This window comes from Cryptomeria japonica, chromosome 10, assembly GCF_030272615.1.
Source record: "Cryptomeria japonica chromosome 10, Sugi_1.0, whole genome shotgun sequence".
NCBI lineage: Eukaryota > Viridiplantae > Streptophyta > Pinopsida > Cupressales > Cupressaceae > Cryptomeria > Cryptomeria japonica.
In genome coordinates this window covers 704709766-704726147 of record NC_081414.1, presented here as the reverse complement: position 1 = coordinate 704726147, position 16382 = coordinate 704709766, and the positions used below count along the sequence as shown (strand labels likewise).

Genomic DNA, 16382 nt, shown 5'->3' with positions numbered 1-16382 from the left:
ACAAGACTTACCTTCCTACCATCAAATTCTAGTTTTTTCTTCAAAATCCTTTTCTTTTGATCATAATGTTAGAATCTAAAAGGAGAATTTTGAGGCTCGAAAGATCCATCGTAGTGTAAAGCTATGGGCTAGTTATTTGAATGGACATCACCCTAGATAAAAGAAGCAAGTCAAATATGATGAGAAGATCAATAATCACTAACCAAATATATATCCAAATATTTTACAATAAAATCATCTCCAATTCTATAATCGTTTTGAGTAAAAGAACTATTGTTAGGAGGGATATCAATTAACTTAAGATGAATAATGTTATGCATAAGAAGAATAGTCCAATGAAGGATAGAAAGACCACCCTTTCTTTAATAACATAATAAAATATTGCAATTGCCTCTGATAATTAAAGAATATTCTTGAGGAGAAGCTTTCATGCGAATTTCCAAATCATCTCAAAGTTTAATCTTACCTTGAAGATCTTGAGGGGCATATCAATTAGTAATTATGACATTTAGACTACTAGAAGTAAGAACCTCTTTTATAGATAGGTCTCCGTTGGAGCTCAAAAAATTTGTTGGATACAAATATCTAAAATATCATACACAAAGAAGACCTCTAGATAGACCAAAGACTAAAAAGGCAATGATTTCCCAAAATTTATTGATGTTACAACCAATTTTTTTAGTAGAGTCATTGGGAAATTTAGTTTACTAAATTAACAACAAAAATGGATCCATATCTTAAACCATTATTCTAAAAAAATTTGTTTAGGGCTATTGCCATGCCCTCTTATATTCCAACAAATTATCATGATCGAGACAAATGTGTATGGGATATATCTAATTGATGATGCAAAGAAAAAATCTCCTAAAAGTTGTTTGGATTTATTGTGGTCATTTTTTCTTCTTGCTTTAAGTGCCTATTGTCTCTCTTGTTTTTATTTTGATTTTATTTAATATTCAGAACACAAGTAGAAGCGTCCATTTTTAAATTTTTTTTAAAAGACTTTGATTTCAAGCTTCAATGTGGATGCGTCATCGAAATATGATCTTGTTTTTCAAAGTCCATAATAGGGGTTTTAGGTACATGTTTAAGTTTATCATACACAAGAAGAGTCTTCTGAATCTCGAGAGTTTGATGAGAATTATTAGGAATAAAAAGAGTGTTCTGGACATAAACTACTTACTTTGTAAAAGAGGATCAACGATAGCAACAATATTTGTAGGAATATCTACAAATCCTCTAGAAGTGGAAGATTTTGTTCACAATTATCTTGCTTCTTATTAATAGAATTTGCACTCTATAATTGACCATGACTTTGAAGGTCTTGCATTATGTCATTATTTCCTTGATTTTTCAATCATCGTATTTTAGTTTTCATGTTGATCATCTTGAAGTCTCAAAGCTAGTTCCCCCAAAATGTCAAACTTAATTTCATTTCAAGCATTAGTTTTATTCCTTTTAAGGTGAGAAGGAGGTTGAAATTCACCTCTTCTACAAAACATGGTAAACGCATCAGAATTAGAAGGATCAACAATAGACCCTTGATTATTTTCTTAAATCGGTTGCTTTCCCTTTTATCTTATTGAGGAACATTCTCTAAAGAATCAATTAATTTGAGCTATGCACAATCTTGAAAAAGATGTCCATAATGATGACATTACCTACGCTTGAAAGGAATGGCTTCATAATTGATGAGGGTTTGATGCCAAACAAAATCTCCCACATGAATATTAAGAGCCTTTGGAAAAAGATTATTGAGATCTAGTTTGACAAGGATACAAGAATAACTAGATTTTTTTTTCTCTTTAGTAATCTATGAAGTTCCTAAGTAAGTAACCAAAGAATCATCCAAAAATTTTAAGCGTTCATTTTTTTAGAAAATCAAAAACAAAAAATAAATTGATCTAGGAATTGAAACTTTGAACGAGAGTTTCACTGTTGGAATAACATCTAAATACTAGGGTTTCATGAAAAGTATAACATGCTTGAAAAAATAAGGACCTTCCTAAAAAATTCAAACATAATCAGTAGCATTGATATTAAAAAACAAAGAATACCCATTAACAACCAAAGTAATCTCCGTTTCTCCTTCAATCAACCAAACTCTATGTGTGAAATATTTAAGTATCCTCAAATTTAAGTGGACTCCCAAACTTACAAATAAGAACATGTCTTTGCAAGAAAACTTTATCTTATGCCAAATTTCTTTACTCCAAAGAGGACACCCAATAATATTTGAAATTGTAGACGTATAAAAAAGACCACTTTCCTATATGAATATTTAATGTTCATTTTATTCTCATCCCTCTATTTAATTAAATCATTCACATTCCTCTATTTGATTAAATAAATTATTTAATTAGAATTAAATTCACCTAAGCCTTTCATATCATTTAATTGAATAAATCATTTTATTCAATTAACTCCCTTTCTCTCTTTTTTAATTAAATTTACATTTAATTAAAATTGTTCACTTCAAATAAATAAATCTAATTTATTTAAATCCCCCACTTGCATCTATTTTGTTGAAATAAAACAATTTATTCTAACTAAAATTACTCTCCATCCACTTGCATTCTCCTACATCTCCCACTTGCATCTCTAAACCCCTTCTAAATTCTTCTAATCCCTTCTAAATTAGTCTAACCTATCTACTAAATATTGTCACAATCCTAAGCAAAGGGAAGTCACTTCTCAAACCCTTAAAGTCTTCAATAACCATAAAAGGCTTTATGTTATCAACAACTTAACCATTTAAGTCTCTTACATAACCATTAATGGTTAACTCAATCTTCTTACATGGTTGGAGACTTTTTTCCTAACTCAACCCTCATCTAACCTTAGGGTCTCATCAAGCATTCATTGCTTTGACCATGGTTATTCCTCTAACCCTTGCACAAGAGTTTATCCTTTGGGTAAAAGCTTTATCCAATGGATAATCTTAACCTAACCTTAGCCCTTACTCCCTAGGGTAACCATGAGGTCTTCTGAAACATTTAATGTTTCTTGCATCTCCTCTCAAGCAGTCTCTTGTTGACAATTGTCACCATTTCATTGGTGAGAATTGAGTGCATGGATCGATAGCTTTCAATCCTAGCTTTTGATAAGATCATCCAATCTTGACCATCCATTGCCCTATTTTTCCTCTAAATAGAGCCCATTCCTTCTTCAGAATATCCAAGTCTTTAGCATCAAACTTATAGCCATTTTTACTAAGCACCTAATTTAAATCATCTTTATCTAGCATTTGGCCTCTCTTTGATAGAAATAATCTTCATAACATCTTTAATAGACATTTGCATTGTTATCATAATAATCATGATAGACTAGTATAGCATGCTAGGATAGTCTTGTTACTAATCCTTTCATCTTATCATCATATGCATACTAGTTTAGTTAATCTTTTATTAATATCATGCATATTAGGATTGCATTCATGATAGCTTGATCAAAACATCCCTCATTTTCATGATTGTCATCCCTAAGTCACTTTGCTTAATGATATGAGAGCAAAGGCATTGGCTTAAGGGGTCTTGTGAGATAGAGAACAATGGAACATCCCTTGGGAAGTTGATTTATTCTATATAGCTCCATAACTTGCACCAAGAGTCCCATTGGTGTGTGGACTAGTCATGATTTCGTAATTTTCGTTTCATTGCACCACTTTTCTCGCATACAGAAATCATCAAACATTTCTTTGTCTAGAAAAAATAGTTGTCCGAGAACAAAATCCACCATAATGTTTAGTGGACTACCCTCATGTAAACACTGATTACTTCCATTGAGCATAACGTGTTTTAAAAAATTGAAGAATGATTATGAAGATCAACCATGAATCCTAAAAAATTCACAAAATCACATAAATGAAAACCAATAGCAACAACATTGCAAAAAAAACAAAAAAGATGAGGCCGCACCTACACACAACAACATAAAAGAACATGCAATGGCAAAAACCTTGGCTCTCCACAATCAATATACATATAATAAAAATGCTGCTAAAATAAAAAGTATTCGACATAGATTGTTGTCTTTGTTTTTGGATTTGCATCCTACAACTCTCTAATTGATGATGGATCATTGGGTATGATCTGAAATGTTGATGTAAAAAATTTCACAGTTGAAATCTAGAAACAAAGACAACAATCTTGATAGATTGTGGAAATCTAATCTTATTGATATTCAACATAGATTTATTCATTATTTTTGAGTTTGATAAAAAATAACTTTGACAACACGAAACCACTTTTATTGAAACCAGTAATTTTGTTTCTAAAACCACTTTGATTGACCTCAAGGCATCTACATATGCCCTCTAATCCGCAGGTATCTCCTCTACCTGCTTAGAGGATTCCCCATCTTCTTTATCCCCTTCTTCATCAATGTCACTTTCGTCTTCCTTGTCCTTAGTCTTTTCTAATTCTTCAAGCTTGGACTCAAACATCTCTTCAATCAACTTCTTCACCGCATATTGTGACATACTCTTACGAGGTATTATGTCAGCCCCTATTTCAATCTCTTCCTCTGACATACACTAAGACCACACCACCCAAGTGATCTTCAAAATCCTGCTCTGATACCAATATGATGAGGAGGAAACAGACTGAAAGGAGGAAAACCTTAACCAGTCAACTTCTAAAGGTTCATAGACTTAACCAATAATCCATGTTTCCAAATATATTTACACAAAACCAAGTCAAGAAATGGTTCAATGACACCAAAAAACACCTTGGAAAACCCCAAGGCTCCACTATGTCCACTTACAAACAACTAACACTTCTCAAGCTCTTGTGTGACTACACACATCCTTGCATTCAATGAGTGGGCTACTACTAGGCTAAAGGGTTTGAATGACCCACTTGACCAATTCAATACAAAAATCCTTGGAGGGGTGTTTTCACAACACTTGAACACAAATACAATAGGATTTCAAGGTTTAGATCCACCGGAACATCAATTTTGACTCACTCGCCCACAAACCTAAACAAGTTGCTATTAGGCCTCCATTCGAAGGAATCAGGTGATAACTCCCTCCTTGATCATGTGATTACCTAGGATTAGCTTCATATTTGGAAACAAAACAAACAACCTGTAGAATATCCAGTCTTTAAGCAATCAAGTAGTACAATCCCCTAATCATAGGTTTGTATTCTTTCTAATCAACATCTAGAGATTCATCATCCTTTTTTAACGTATAACTAGGAGCCATATGGGTTGCAATTGGTTTAAAATCCTCCATCCTTAACTTCTTCAACATCTGCTTGATATACTTAGTCTAAGAAACAAAAATGCCTTTTTTTGACTGAGTAACTTGAAGACCAAGAAAAAATGATTGCTAACCTATCATAGACATGTCAAATTGTTTATGCATCTCTTTTACAAACTTCCTATATACATTATTATCTCCTCCAAATATTATATCATCAACATACACAACAACAATAGATAGTTTATCACCTTCAATTTTGTAATAAAGATTTCTATGTGTAGTATCTTTTCTGAAATTTGACTACAACAAATACCCATCCAACCTTTCATACCAAGCTCTAGGAGCTTACTTGAGTTCATAAAGTTCCTTTTTGAGTCTACAAACCATATTCGGATCTTTTGATAGGTTGAATCCATTTGGTTGTTCAAAGCATATTTTTTCTTCAAGTTCTCCATTCAAGAATGCTGACTTGGTATCCATTTGATATACTTTAATATTCACAAATCAAATTTCAAATTTGCCTTCCGTTTGGAAAATGGGGATAAAACAACAGACCAAATAGAGGGACGCTATTTGTCGTCTTCAACGTGCCGATTATTTTGGCGGCGTACGTGAACATTTGATAACGCAGACTGAAAAAAGCCGAAAAGCAGCTAAGATTAATAAATTCACAAATCAAATTTTAAATTTGTGTTCCGTTTGAAAAAAGCAACAAACATAAGGGAGGGACGCTGTTTGTTCTCTTCAACGGTCTAATTCTGGCGTCCTCCATTACCATATGATAAAGGCAGACCAGAAAAGCAAATAATTTAAATATTTTGCCAAAAAAGTGGCTTCAGCAAAGGCTTCCGTCTCATTAACGTGGCAAAAGATTTCCCCCAATGTGGATAAACCAAGTTAACGGCCACAAGAAGAGATCTCAACAACTCCCATTATATTGTAGGAGCCGCAGGATAACCCAATTCCGATAAAATTCAAATGCCCAAAACAATGCAGACAGACTTTGCGATGGATGTCCCTGTATTTTATTCATTGATGAAGATATTCAATAAGAATTTGCATTTGAATAGGATTATATGTTGCAGCAGCAGAGCCTCCGATGAAGCAGAAGCAGATATGGGAAAGAAGAGAGTCCCTAAAACTAATGGGGCAACAGGGCGTAGCTCTACTGCTAAATCTCTCGCTAAAAGTTGCCCTAATGTGCAGCTGGTCCTTGCAGGCAGGAACAGGTAACTTAGCTTACAGCAGTAGTTCATATGATTTTAGCTTTAAACTTATAGTATATCATTAGAAATGGGTTCCGCTGTACTCAACGTCTAGATGGTGTTGTGGAATGATAATGAGGTTTTTGTATGATATTGGCAGACATTCCTAAAACCAGGATTAAATCCAATTCCATCTCAGAAAAGGGTAGCCTATACCTCGAGGATGTTTGAGTCCGGCACTTGCTCAGAAACTTTAATAATATGGTTTAAGCCTACACTGGACTGCATAAAAGGGTATATATAACCTCATCCAAGATTTACTAGGAGACAGTAAATTGAGTTCAATCACTGTTGACAATTTTTGCACAGCACTAAGGCTATCTATAACATCATTTATTTTTCAGGAAAAAACACAAGATATTGAGTCACATATTTTTATGAAAAAAAACACAAGATATTTAGTCAATCCGTCTTTACAAATATAAAAAATGTGGCCTCTGCTTACCCATTTCCAAGTTAAAGTCTACTTATGTAAATACATTAGTCTCTAGCTGCGTGAAATGTCCAGACGATATGGACACAGACGTGGAACGAGGGTTTTTTTGTCTTTCAAACATTGAGGTTATATGAGATATTTTTTTTTCTTGGCCAGTGGCTTTACTTATTTCTTTATTATTTATTTTTGCTCTGACATAGAATTAATATCCAATTAACTTATTTTGCAATACCTGCTTACAATCAACAACCTACAACCTCAGTCCTGTGGACCATGCCATGCTGATGGCCGGGGTTCAAGCTTGGTTTAGAATGCTTCTTGTGTTCAAGCTGACAGAATAGAAACCTCTCACATTTGGAATCTAATGCTTCTTGTGTCCAGTGTGCCTTTTCTAGTAATGATGATAACCTGAGTTCAAGCTCAGCTCAATCGTGATATAAAATTTTAAACACAATGGGGTATTCGCGATGCATTAGGGACAACAGTGGGTGAGTTGCAGTTTACAAACAAGAAGAAGAAGAGAGCTTATGACCTAAAAAGTATCCTGTGAAATCGTTTGGCTACAAACCATTTTCATGTTATGAATAATCTCACATTGACCTATAGAGCAAACCAAAGAGCTGATTAATTGACATCCTTTCTGGTAGTTTGACTCAAATGGCACGATATTTACCACATGTTCTACCAATCTGATGGACCCCAGGTGGTAACCATGGGAGGAAAACACTTATTAAACATGCAACTCAGATCAAATAGATGCTAATTGACATGAGATTTTATGGGAGGAAAACACTTATTAAACAGGCAACTCAGATCAAATAGATGCTAATTGACATGAGATTTTGTTATTCCCATTTGGTTATTTCCCTGTTGAAAATATTGAAGAAATAAATGATTCTATTGTCATTTCAGTGACAAGGTTGATATCTACTTGCATATATTGCACATGGAACATGTCCGGGCTTCAATTGCTATCTATGATATATAATATCTTACTTAAGACATAGGATATGCAGTGAAAACATCCTTTATGGTTGTTCTCATACACATTTAGGAGGCCGTGAGGGATCATCTGTTAAACCCTCCATGGGTGTTCCCATTAGGTGCATAGCTTAGAGCTTTATACTATCAAAACAGCTTCCATGGTCAGTGGCATTTGATGGACGGTTCAACTTATGCATCTGTAAGTGGACTTTATTATTGAGGGCACACAATGTCCTTACTACAGTCCTCTAAGAAAGAAGTAGACTATATGGATAAATACAAGATATCCATGGGGTAGCCCTTCTAAAATTCATATTCTCAATTATAGTCACCTACTTTTATTAAACTATATTCATCTTAGTACAGTTTGGCCATTCCTTGATCACTTTCCAAATTGTTTCTGCATTATCTTAATTTATATTTCTTAAAATATGTCTAAGCATGCTTGGTTTCCCCTTAAAATTGGATATATCCAGTTCAACAGCAAGAAAGGGATGTACATAAAGAAGACTTCATATGTCTAACATACAAGTTGCACAAATGCAAGTGTTTCCTGCTATAAGTTTCTCTTGCTGCAAAGTGGGCTCTTAGCATATCCTACATCATTGGACTTAGTCTTCTAGATTGCCTAGTTGTTTGCGTATGATCACTACTCTAGTTTTAGCTAGAAATCCGATGCCTTCTTCATGTATAGTTGGAATCTTTGGTATAATTTTTTAATTAATTTGTCCACCACGACTTACATCTTCTCAGTGTCTTGGGTTAATTATAAAGGCATCTCACATAACAATTCTTTCTCTTTTATAACTAAAAAACTTTTCCATATAGTGAACACTGAAGATCTGTATTCCTTTCCAGTCCTCTGCAGGAATTTCCTAATGTGGCCCCTGTTTTGAATCCTACCGTCAACATCTACGAGCTTATTTTTCTTGCTTCAAAGGCAGCATAATTGATATATGGTTGTCCTGAAGCTAGAAAACAGATCCGAACTTTTACAAGTAGAAGAGTAGATGCACCAGGTTATTATTGACAGTACAAGAGAGGATAAAGGAGTCAGCATTAAAAGAAGTGGTTTAAATGGAGAAATGGAGCTCGATGGTCACACTGAGTCTTGATCTCCTTCCATTTGTACTTTTGCAGTTTTAATTCTATCAACTTGAGGCCCAAGATCATAGCCTTCACCACAGCCACATCATTGGTGTTAATACCCAAATCTCAGCTGTAGCTGCAGTATTAGGTTGTGCGGAGTGTATACTGTAATAATGTTTGCATAATGATCATTATTTGCTTGATGGATTTTTTAAGAGACTGTGTATTGTTCCTCACAAATACTCCAGAATTTTAATTTCCTTGCTGTTAACTGAGAAATTTCTACAATGGTTTTACTTAGCTGGATGTAAGACTAAGAAAGCAGCATCACCTATGAAATAAATGCCCTGCAGGCTGCCTATGTCAAATCTGGCTGCTACTACTACAAGGTAGCATGTGGCAGGTGGGATGGAGAATTAAGAGAAGACAGATTTATTCATGCACTGTCTATCAATGATCTGTCTGTTTTTTCCTTTTGTATTTTACTCTGTAAAGTGCATGAGAGAGGATGAGCTCATCTATGCTAATCATTTACCTTATCTCATATTTTATTACTTTTTTATTAGGTCATGGAAGGAAAAACGATCATGAGGCAGCAGTGGTTGAAAAACGTTCTTTTATCCCCTGAAAAATAATTATACAAGAAGCCTTAAGGTTCACCTTTCCATTCAGAATATATCTAGGTTTGATTATCCTCTCACAGGAAAATGTTCATTCTATCCTTATATATATTTTTCACGATTTAAGTATTCTTATGGCATTTAGAATTATACCTTTGTCCTTCCATCACTCAGTTCAACCTGTAGATAAATTTGACTAATAACTCTGTATCTTTTGCTTATGAACACCAATCATTTTTTGCATGGTTCGCTTATTTATCTCCATGTAATGTCCCTTTTAATGAGATAATTATGCTTATAATGATTATGGTCTCGGTTAAAATTTATAATTGTATGAATATTAGGTGTTCCTCTTGACAATAATATAATCTGATGTAGATTCTAATTTATCGTTCCAAAAGAAATCTGTTATGAGATCAGTAAGAGGTCTGATAATTATAGATGTATGCAGAATTATCTTGTGATTGCTATCTTCGCCACTTTGATTATCGATACCAATATGTCCTTTGACCTTCTGATAATAAGATTGTGGTGTCTAGATGACTCCTTTGTATCATGCAATTTGAATGTCTCCGAGTCTGGATTCTGATCCCTGATTGCTCTGTTTGTTATGTCTCCTTGTAAGCATGCACCTTTGACACTGTTTCTGAATACTGGCCTTATGTTTATGTGATTTTATGTGAGATGCGTATGCCTTAGTCTGGTTGCTCTGTCTGATTATAATCCTTTTGTTCCTGTGAGAAGGTGGATGCTGTCTCTGTTTATCAATCCCTTAATATCATGGGTCTATGGTCTGCAAAAGAGTGGATTCACCACCTTCAATGGTCTTTTTAGTAATCTGCTATGAATCGAATAAAATAACACCCCTTCAAAACAACGATTTGAATCTCTTTTTATATCCTTCATATAACCCTTTATAGAAAGGTTGTGTCTTTTAATTGGAAAGACAGCTATTGAATAGTTGTGTCTCCTTAATAATGACATTGCATTTACTTAACAAATCGTTGTTCCTTAATCATAATTGCACCTTCTATTCTTATCAAATCACACCACACAAAACACTTCGTTTTGACTAATAACACTTCATAATGGATCACATAAGGAAATGAAATTACTTCCAATCTGAATAAGATCGTACTTCTTCAAACACTGTATTATAATTACTTCATATTGTTTATACTTGATCAACACTTGACTTGGAGGAATCTCTGTTTAGTCAAAAAGAACTGGTCCTTATCGCTGTCTATTTTCATTTGTTGCTATTATTGAAGGGAGTTCACTTGTCATAAGGAAGATTGTTGTTCATATGAGAAGATCGCTGTCCAAAGCATGCTGTTTGTTTAATCACTGATTATCAATTGTTTGGGCGCCTCTAAAGAGTCTGAAACCTTTGCATACAGGATTGATTAATAAGTAATTTGTTGATCGACTAATGCCTTGCACAGAACCCTTGCATACTGTCAGTGCTTCCTTCATACTTCAGATAATCACTGCATTTATGTCTTGTTTGGTATTGGAAGCTATCTTCATTTGTAAAGATAATACAAGGAGCTTTCTTGAGTTATTCATATAACTGTTTGGTCTCATAAACTTATTGTTTTACTATTCTAACTAAGTCTTTTTTTTTGCTATTGACTATCATGGAAGTGTCCTAGGCCTGCCATGCCTGGACCATAAAATGTTTCCTTTTGCTTGTTTGGTTTCAGATATTAGATGGGGATATTACACTCCGAGCTTGTCAACTGAGAAAAATGCTTACCTTGCTTATGAGATGCAAATATTTAATTGTACTTATTTGTTTATTTATGCAAAAACTAGGATACATTCTGCCTATAGGACTGGTGTCTCTGGTATTTCCTTCATAGTGCTCTACCTTAAGCCTATTTGTCCTTTGGACTGTCAATTTTTTCTCCCTTAATTATTGTAGCTGATATTTAAATGATTAGTAAATATATCCAAATGGATCTTCTCTTCAAATTAGCACCCAGTTACTTTGTATGATGTGTACCATATTGGAGCTGAGCTAGCTGGATCATCTCCTCTTCCCATTGCCCATTAAAACCTTGGAAATGGTTCCATGTGAAAGTGGTCCCATGCTACCTCTCAAAGAGAGGAAGGAATTGGGGTGTACGAGAGTGTATTGTAGTAGGGGAGAGGTGGGAATGGGAGAGGGAGGAAGGGATTATGTTTAAAGTAGTAGAGAATTTATGATGGGTTTGTGAATGGTGATATGATGTTTCCAAGCTGCATATTGAAATAACTATTGGGACTGAACTCTTCCTACTATAATAAAATAACATTTGATGTTTGTGGAATCATGATAATTAAACACTAGATAACTAATGTTATAGGATAGGCATTTTTCCACTTATAATTCTCCACAGTAAGATGTATAAATGATTGAATCTATATAACCTTTTGAGTTTGAGATTGCTGGCCTTTTTTTTTAAAATATCTGAGCCATGGTATGGTACTGAAGGTGTGGATCTCATTCTTCATATTGCAGGACTATTCCAAATGGAAGAAAAATGTACAGTTCTAGAAACTGTAATTTCTACTAAGGTGATTATTTTTTTGTTCTAATCTCTTTTATGTATGTCACTAATACTAAATATCATAGTTAGTTTATTGAATTAATATGTTTCTGAGTATATTTCATTGAATGACTTCTTTTTTGTTGTTGCAACTTTCATTCTTAAAATTGTTGTGTTGTTGTTTTGCAGACAGCTTATATAGAGGCATGTGATGATTGGAGGTATTCATGTCTAGCAAAGAGTTTTCATGAAAAATCTGTACCTGCAGGAGTCCTTGCTATCACCACAAGAAGGATTGATCCTGAAGTGAGCAACTGTATGCCATCTGCTAAAGCCTGCCTTTGTTTTTTCAGGATACACACTCATGAAAAACATTATATGTCAGTAAAATTCATGGCTGCAGTTATTTACATACTTTTTGTGTAGATATGTAATTAGCATATGCTGTATTTCTTTTGCTCTTACCGACTGTTCTGAAATGATAATTTTTTATGACTTTTTTTACCAAATGTGATGTACTTATTGTCTTAAGTGCTAAATTTTGTAGGAATTGCTTAGACCCTGTATTGGCTGTTTAGAACAATATTTGGTCATCACTGTAGAAAAGTTTTGCAGTCTTGAATGACTACTCAACTGGATATTATTTTAGAAATTACCTGAACTAAAAGAACTAAAGCTTACTTTTGTTTTCTTGGGATAATTTTAAAATAATTGCCGATTCCATCCACAGCATATGAAGTGCCTCATCTTAGATTCATATCATTCATTGTGAATGTGAGTTACCTCGGTTGAATTCCCAATCCCACAATGACCCCTGAATTACATGAATAGAGCCGTATCATTCAGTGGGCCTTGAGTTACCTCAATCAACCCCCACATTGACCATTCAGGACATTAGTTGCCTTGACTAGACCCATAGATTTCAGTGATTAGACATGAGCTACTTCAGTTACCTTTACTGATCCTAAACTCACTCAATAATCATTGAATCACCTCGTCTTAGCATTACAGGCCTAATCCCATGAGCGATCTCAGTTGCAGATTTAACAATTCACAGTTTACCAAGATTTATAGGTGAAATGGATCATTTATGATTGTGTATTTCTCATGATTACTTTAGTACCTATATTTCATAATGAAATACTGTCAAATTACTACTACAGTCAAACTGGTAAAAGATAGCCAGCTTCTCAGTCGAACAGCAGCAGTACAGTTAGTGTAGAAGTATTTGGCCATGCATCAGTATTTAGTGAGAATTACTACTCTGGCCTTCAAAGCTCTCATACATGTCAAACAAAGGTCAAAGTCCTTGCCTAATACTTGGTAGGCTTGTGGTATTACAATATGATGCAATGACATTAACAGTATTGAAAATATACATTGAATGATGTCACTGTTGGCAATTTTGAGGAAATTAAGAGGTGGTACTAGCCATGCTATTCAGCATGAGCTGCGTAATTAATAATCATGTTTATCAGGTTGGCTAGGAGAGAGAAAACTAGGGTATTATTACTGACATATCAGGGAAATCATGATAGCTTGAGTGCTGGTGTGATAATTCATAGATGATTTCATAATGAAGTCAAGTTGTATATGATGATATCATTGACTTATCGTCAATGACATTTGTACTCCTAGTTGTGTCTCTATTATTAAGATTTCTTTTAATAGGTTCATGATGGATTGCCCCTTTTAAAGTGAGGCTTACTTAGGGCTGGAACAAAGATTGCTTATTATGATGGATATTATTTGAAATAGATACATTCAAACATTACCATTAGTGATATATTGGGAACCATAGTGAATTACTTTATACTGAAACAGATTTGTGCTATCAAGTACAGTGGCTTTACTTCTGGCAAGACATCATATCATGAAATTTTCAAAAGGGTGCAATCAAGTACACCAGCTATTCTTGATAGATGATGTCATAATGAAGTCAGTTACTTCTTTGGCCTTCAATTACTTCATTGACCATTGAGGAAGTTGGTAACTCAACTAAATGCATAGATTTAAGTTACAGGACATGAGCTATTTCAATTACCTTTATTGATCCTAAACCCAGTCAACAATCATTGAAATACCTCATCTTAGCTTACGGGCCTAATCGCATGAGTGATCTCAGTTGCAGATTTCATGATTCATAGCTTACCAAATTTATGGGTGAAATGGATCATTTATGATGGTGTATTTCTCATAATTATTTTAATATCTATATTTCATAATGAAATACTGTCAAATTATTACTACAGTCAAACTGGTAAAAGATAGTGAACTTATTAGTCCAACAGCAGCAGTACAGTCAGTGTAGAAGTATTTGGCCATGCATCAATATTTAGTGAGGATTACTTCTCTGGCCTTTTAAGCTCTCACAGATGTCAAACAAAGGTCAAAATTCTTGGTCAATACCTGGTAGGCTTGTGGTATCACAAGATGATGCACTGACATCAACTCTATTGAAAATATACGTTGAATGATGTCACTGTTGACAATTTTGAGGAAATTAAGGGCTGAGGTAATACTAACTACTAGCCATGCTATTCAGCATGAGCTATATAATTAGTAATCATGTTTACCAGCTTGGCTAGGAGAAAGAAAATTAGGGTATTTATACTGACATATCAAGAAATCATCATAGCTTGAGTGCTGTTATTATAATTGACAGATGATGTCATAATGAAGTCAATTTGTAAATGATGATATGATTGTCTTCTTATCAATGAGATCTGTACTCCTAGTTGTGTATCTATTATCAACATTTATTTGAATCGTTAAACTTTAAATACATAGTTGATTGCCCCTTTTGAAGTGAACGCTTACTTAGGGTTGGAATAAAAATTGCTTATTATGATGGATTCTATTTGAAATATATGGACTCAAACATTAGCATTAGAGATTATTTTGGGAACTGTTGACGTGTATTTCGTACACAATCATACACAGAATAAAATACCCAAAGGCATCTTATCCTCTCTTGAATAAAGTCTCTAACTGCTGAAGATATCGCAAGAAGGATCAGTTAGGGTGACTCCAATGTTCTTGTAAGTAGGGTCTCTACGTGTGGATAAGCACCAGTGGTCGTTGTGATTGCTGTGTCATCAAGGGGCCTTACGTCGCCGAAGATTTTTCCTAAACTAAACAAACTTTCAAAAAATGCCAAAAGAGTAGGGTTTGCGAGAGGTCTAATCTAATCTAACCCTAAGAATGACTTAATGTGGACAAGGCTTGGTGAGATTCTACCAACTTCAATATTGCCATAAATTAACAACTCAATTGAAATTGATGCGATCTTCTAAGGTAATAAATGATTTTTCAATACATCAAAGATCAAGGACACTACCACGAAGGTACATATCCAAGATACAACAACGATTGAAGGTTTAAGTGATTCAAGTATCTCCAGTCGACCACGCAAGGCGTTCCTACAATCAGCAAGAAGCTAGTGGTTTGGAAAGCGAATCCTACCAAAGATCAAGTCCAACACTTTGTCCCTCGAATTAACACACTACTTTGATTGAGAATGATTCAAGAAAATGAACAACCATGAAGATAACCACGAGAATTGCAATAAAACACCATAATTTCAATATTTTATTGATCTCAAAGCCATCATGTACAACAATTGTTTGAAATTCCTCCCTCAAAGCTCAATCTTGCTACAAAAACAACTTGCTTCTAATCTCTCTAATTTCTCCTTAATCTCTAATTTTTCTAGTTCTAGTTTTCTAGCTCTAAAATGAAAAGAAATGAGGGTATATATAGCATCCTCAATTACAATGAACGGTCCAGATCGAAAGAAGATCAATGGCCAAGATTATGACACCTAAACCCTAATTAGGGTTTTATTACAAAAGTCCCCCTTTTATTGCACAACATTAAATGCATAGCCAATTATTAAATTTGGCACGAAAATCTAGGAGACATAGACCAATGACAATTAAGGTGCCATGTCATCTATAATAACCTCTCATCTAGAATCTTATTCCCTTTCCAATGCTCCTTTTTAGCATATGCAATGAATCTAGACACGATTCCTTCGATCTCAGCAATGGGAATCTCGGGAAGATTCTTCATTCTTTCTTCCAAGTGGATGACCTGATCAAATGCCTGGAGAAGAGCAGCGTCCCAACCAGGTTCAAGTTCCTTAGTCTTCTCAATCAGGAGCATGGTAGCAAACATCCGGTCCCGTTGCTCATCTGTGATAACATTAGCATCCTTGCAAAAGATGATTTTGACTTTATCCTC

At 34.4% G+C, this 16382-nt stretch overlaps 1 protein-coding gene across 1 annotated transcript; it reads left to right on the top strand.

Annotated features, from left to right (window-relative positions):
• Window positions 1-5858: 5858 nt before the first annotated feature.
• LOC131078211 (uncharacterized) lies at window positions 5859-12563 on the top strand. Its single transcript, XM_058015873.2, has 3 exons — window positions 5859-6438; window positions 12110-12165; window positions 12327-12563. Exons 1-3 carry the CDS (start codon window positions 6309-6311, stop codon window positions 12561-12563), a joined length of 423 nt encoding a protein of 140 aa, XP_057871856.2. The 5' UTR covers window positions 5859-6308.
• Window positions 12564-16382: the final 3819 nt, after the last annotated feature.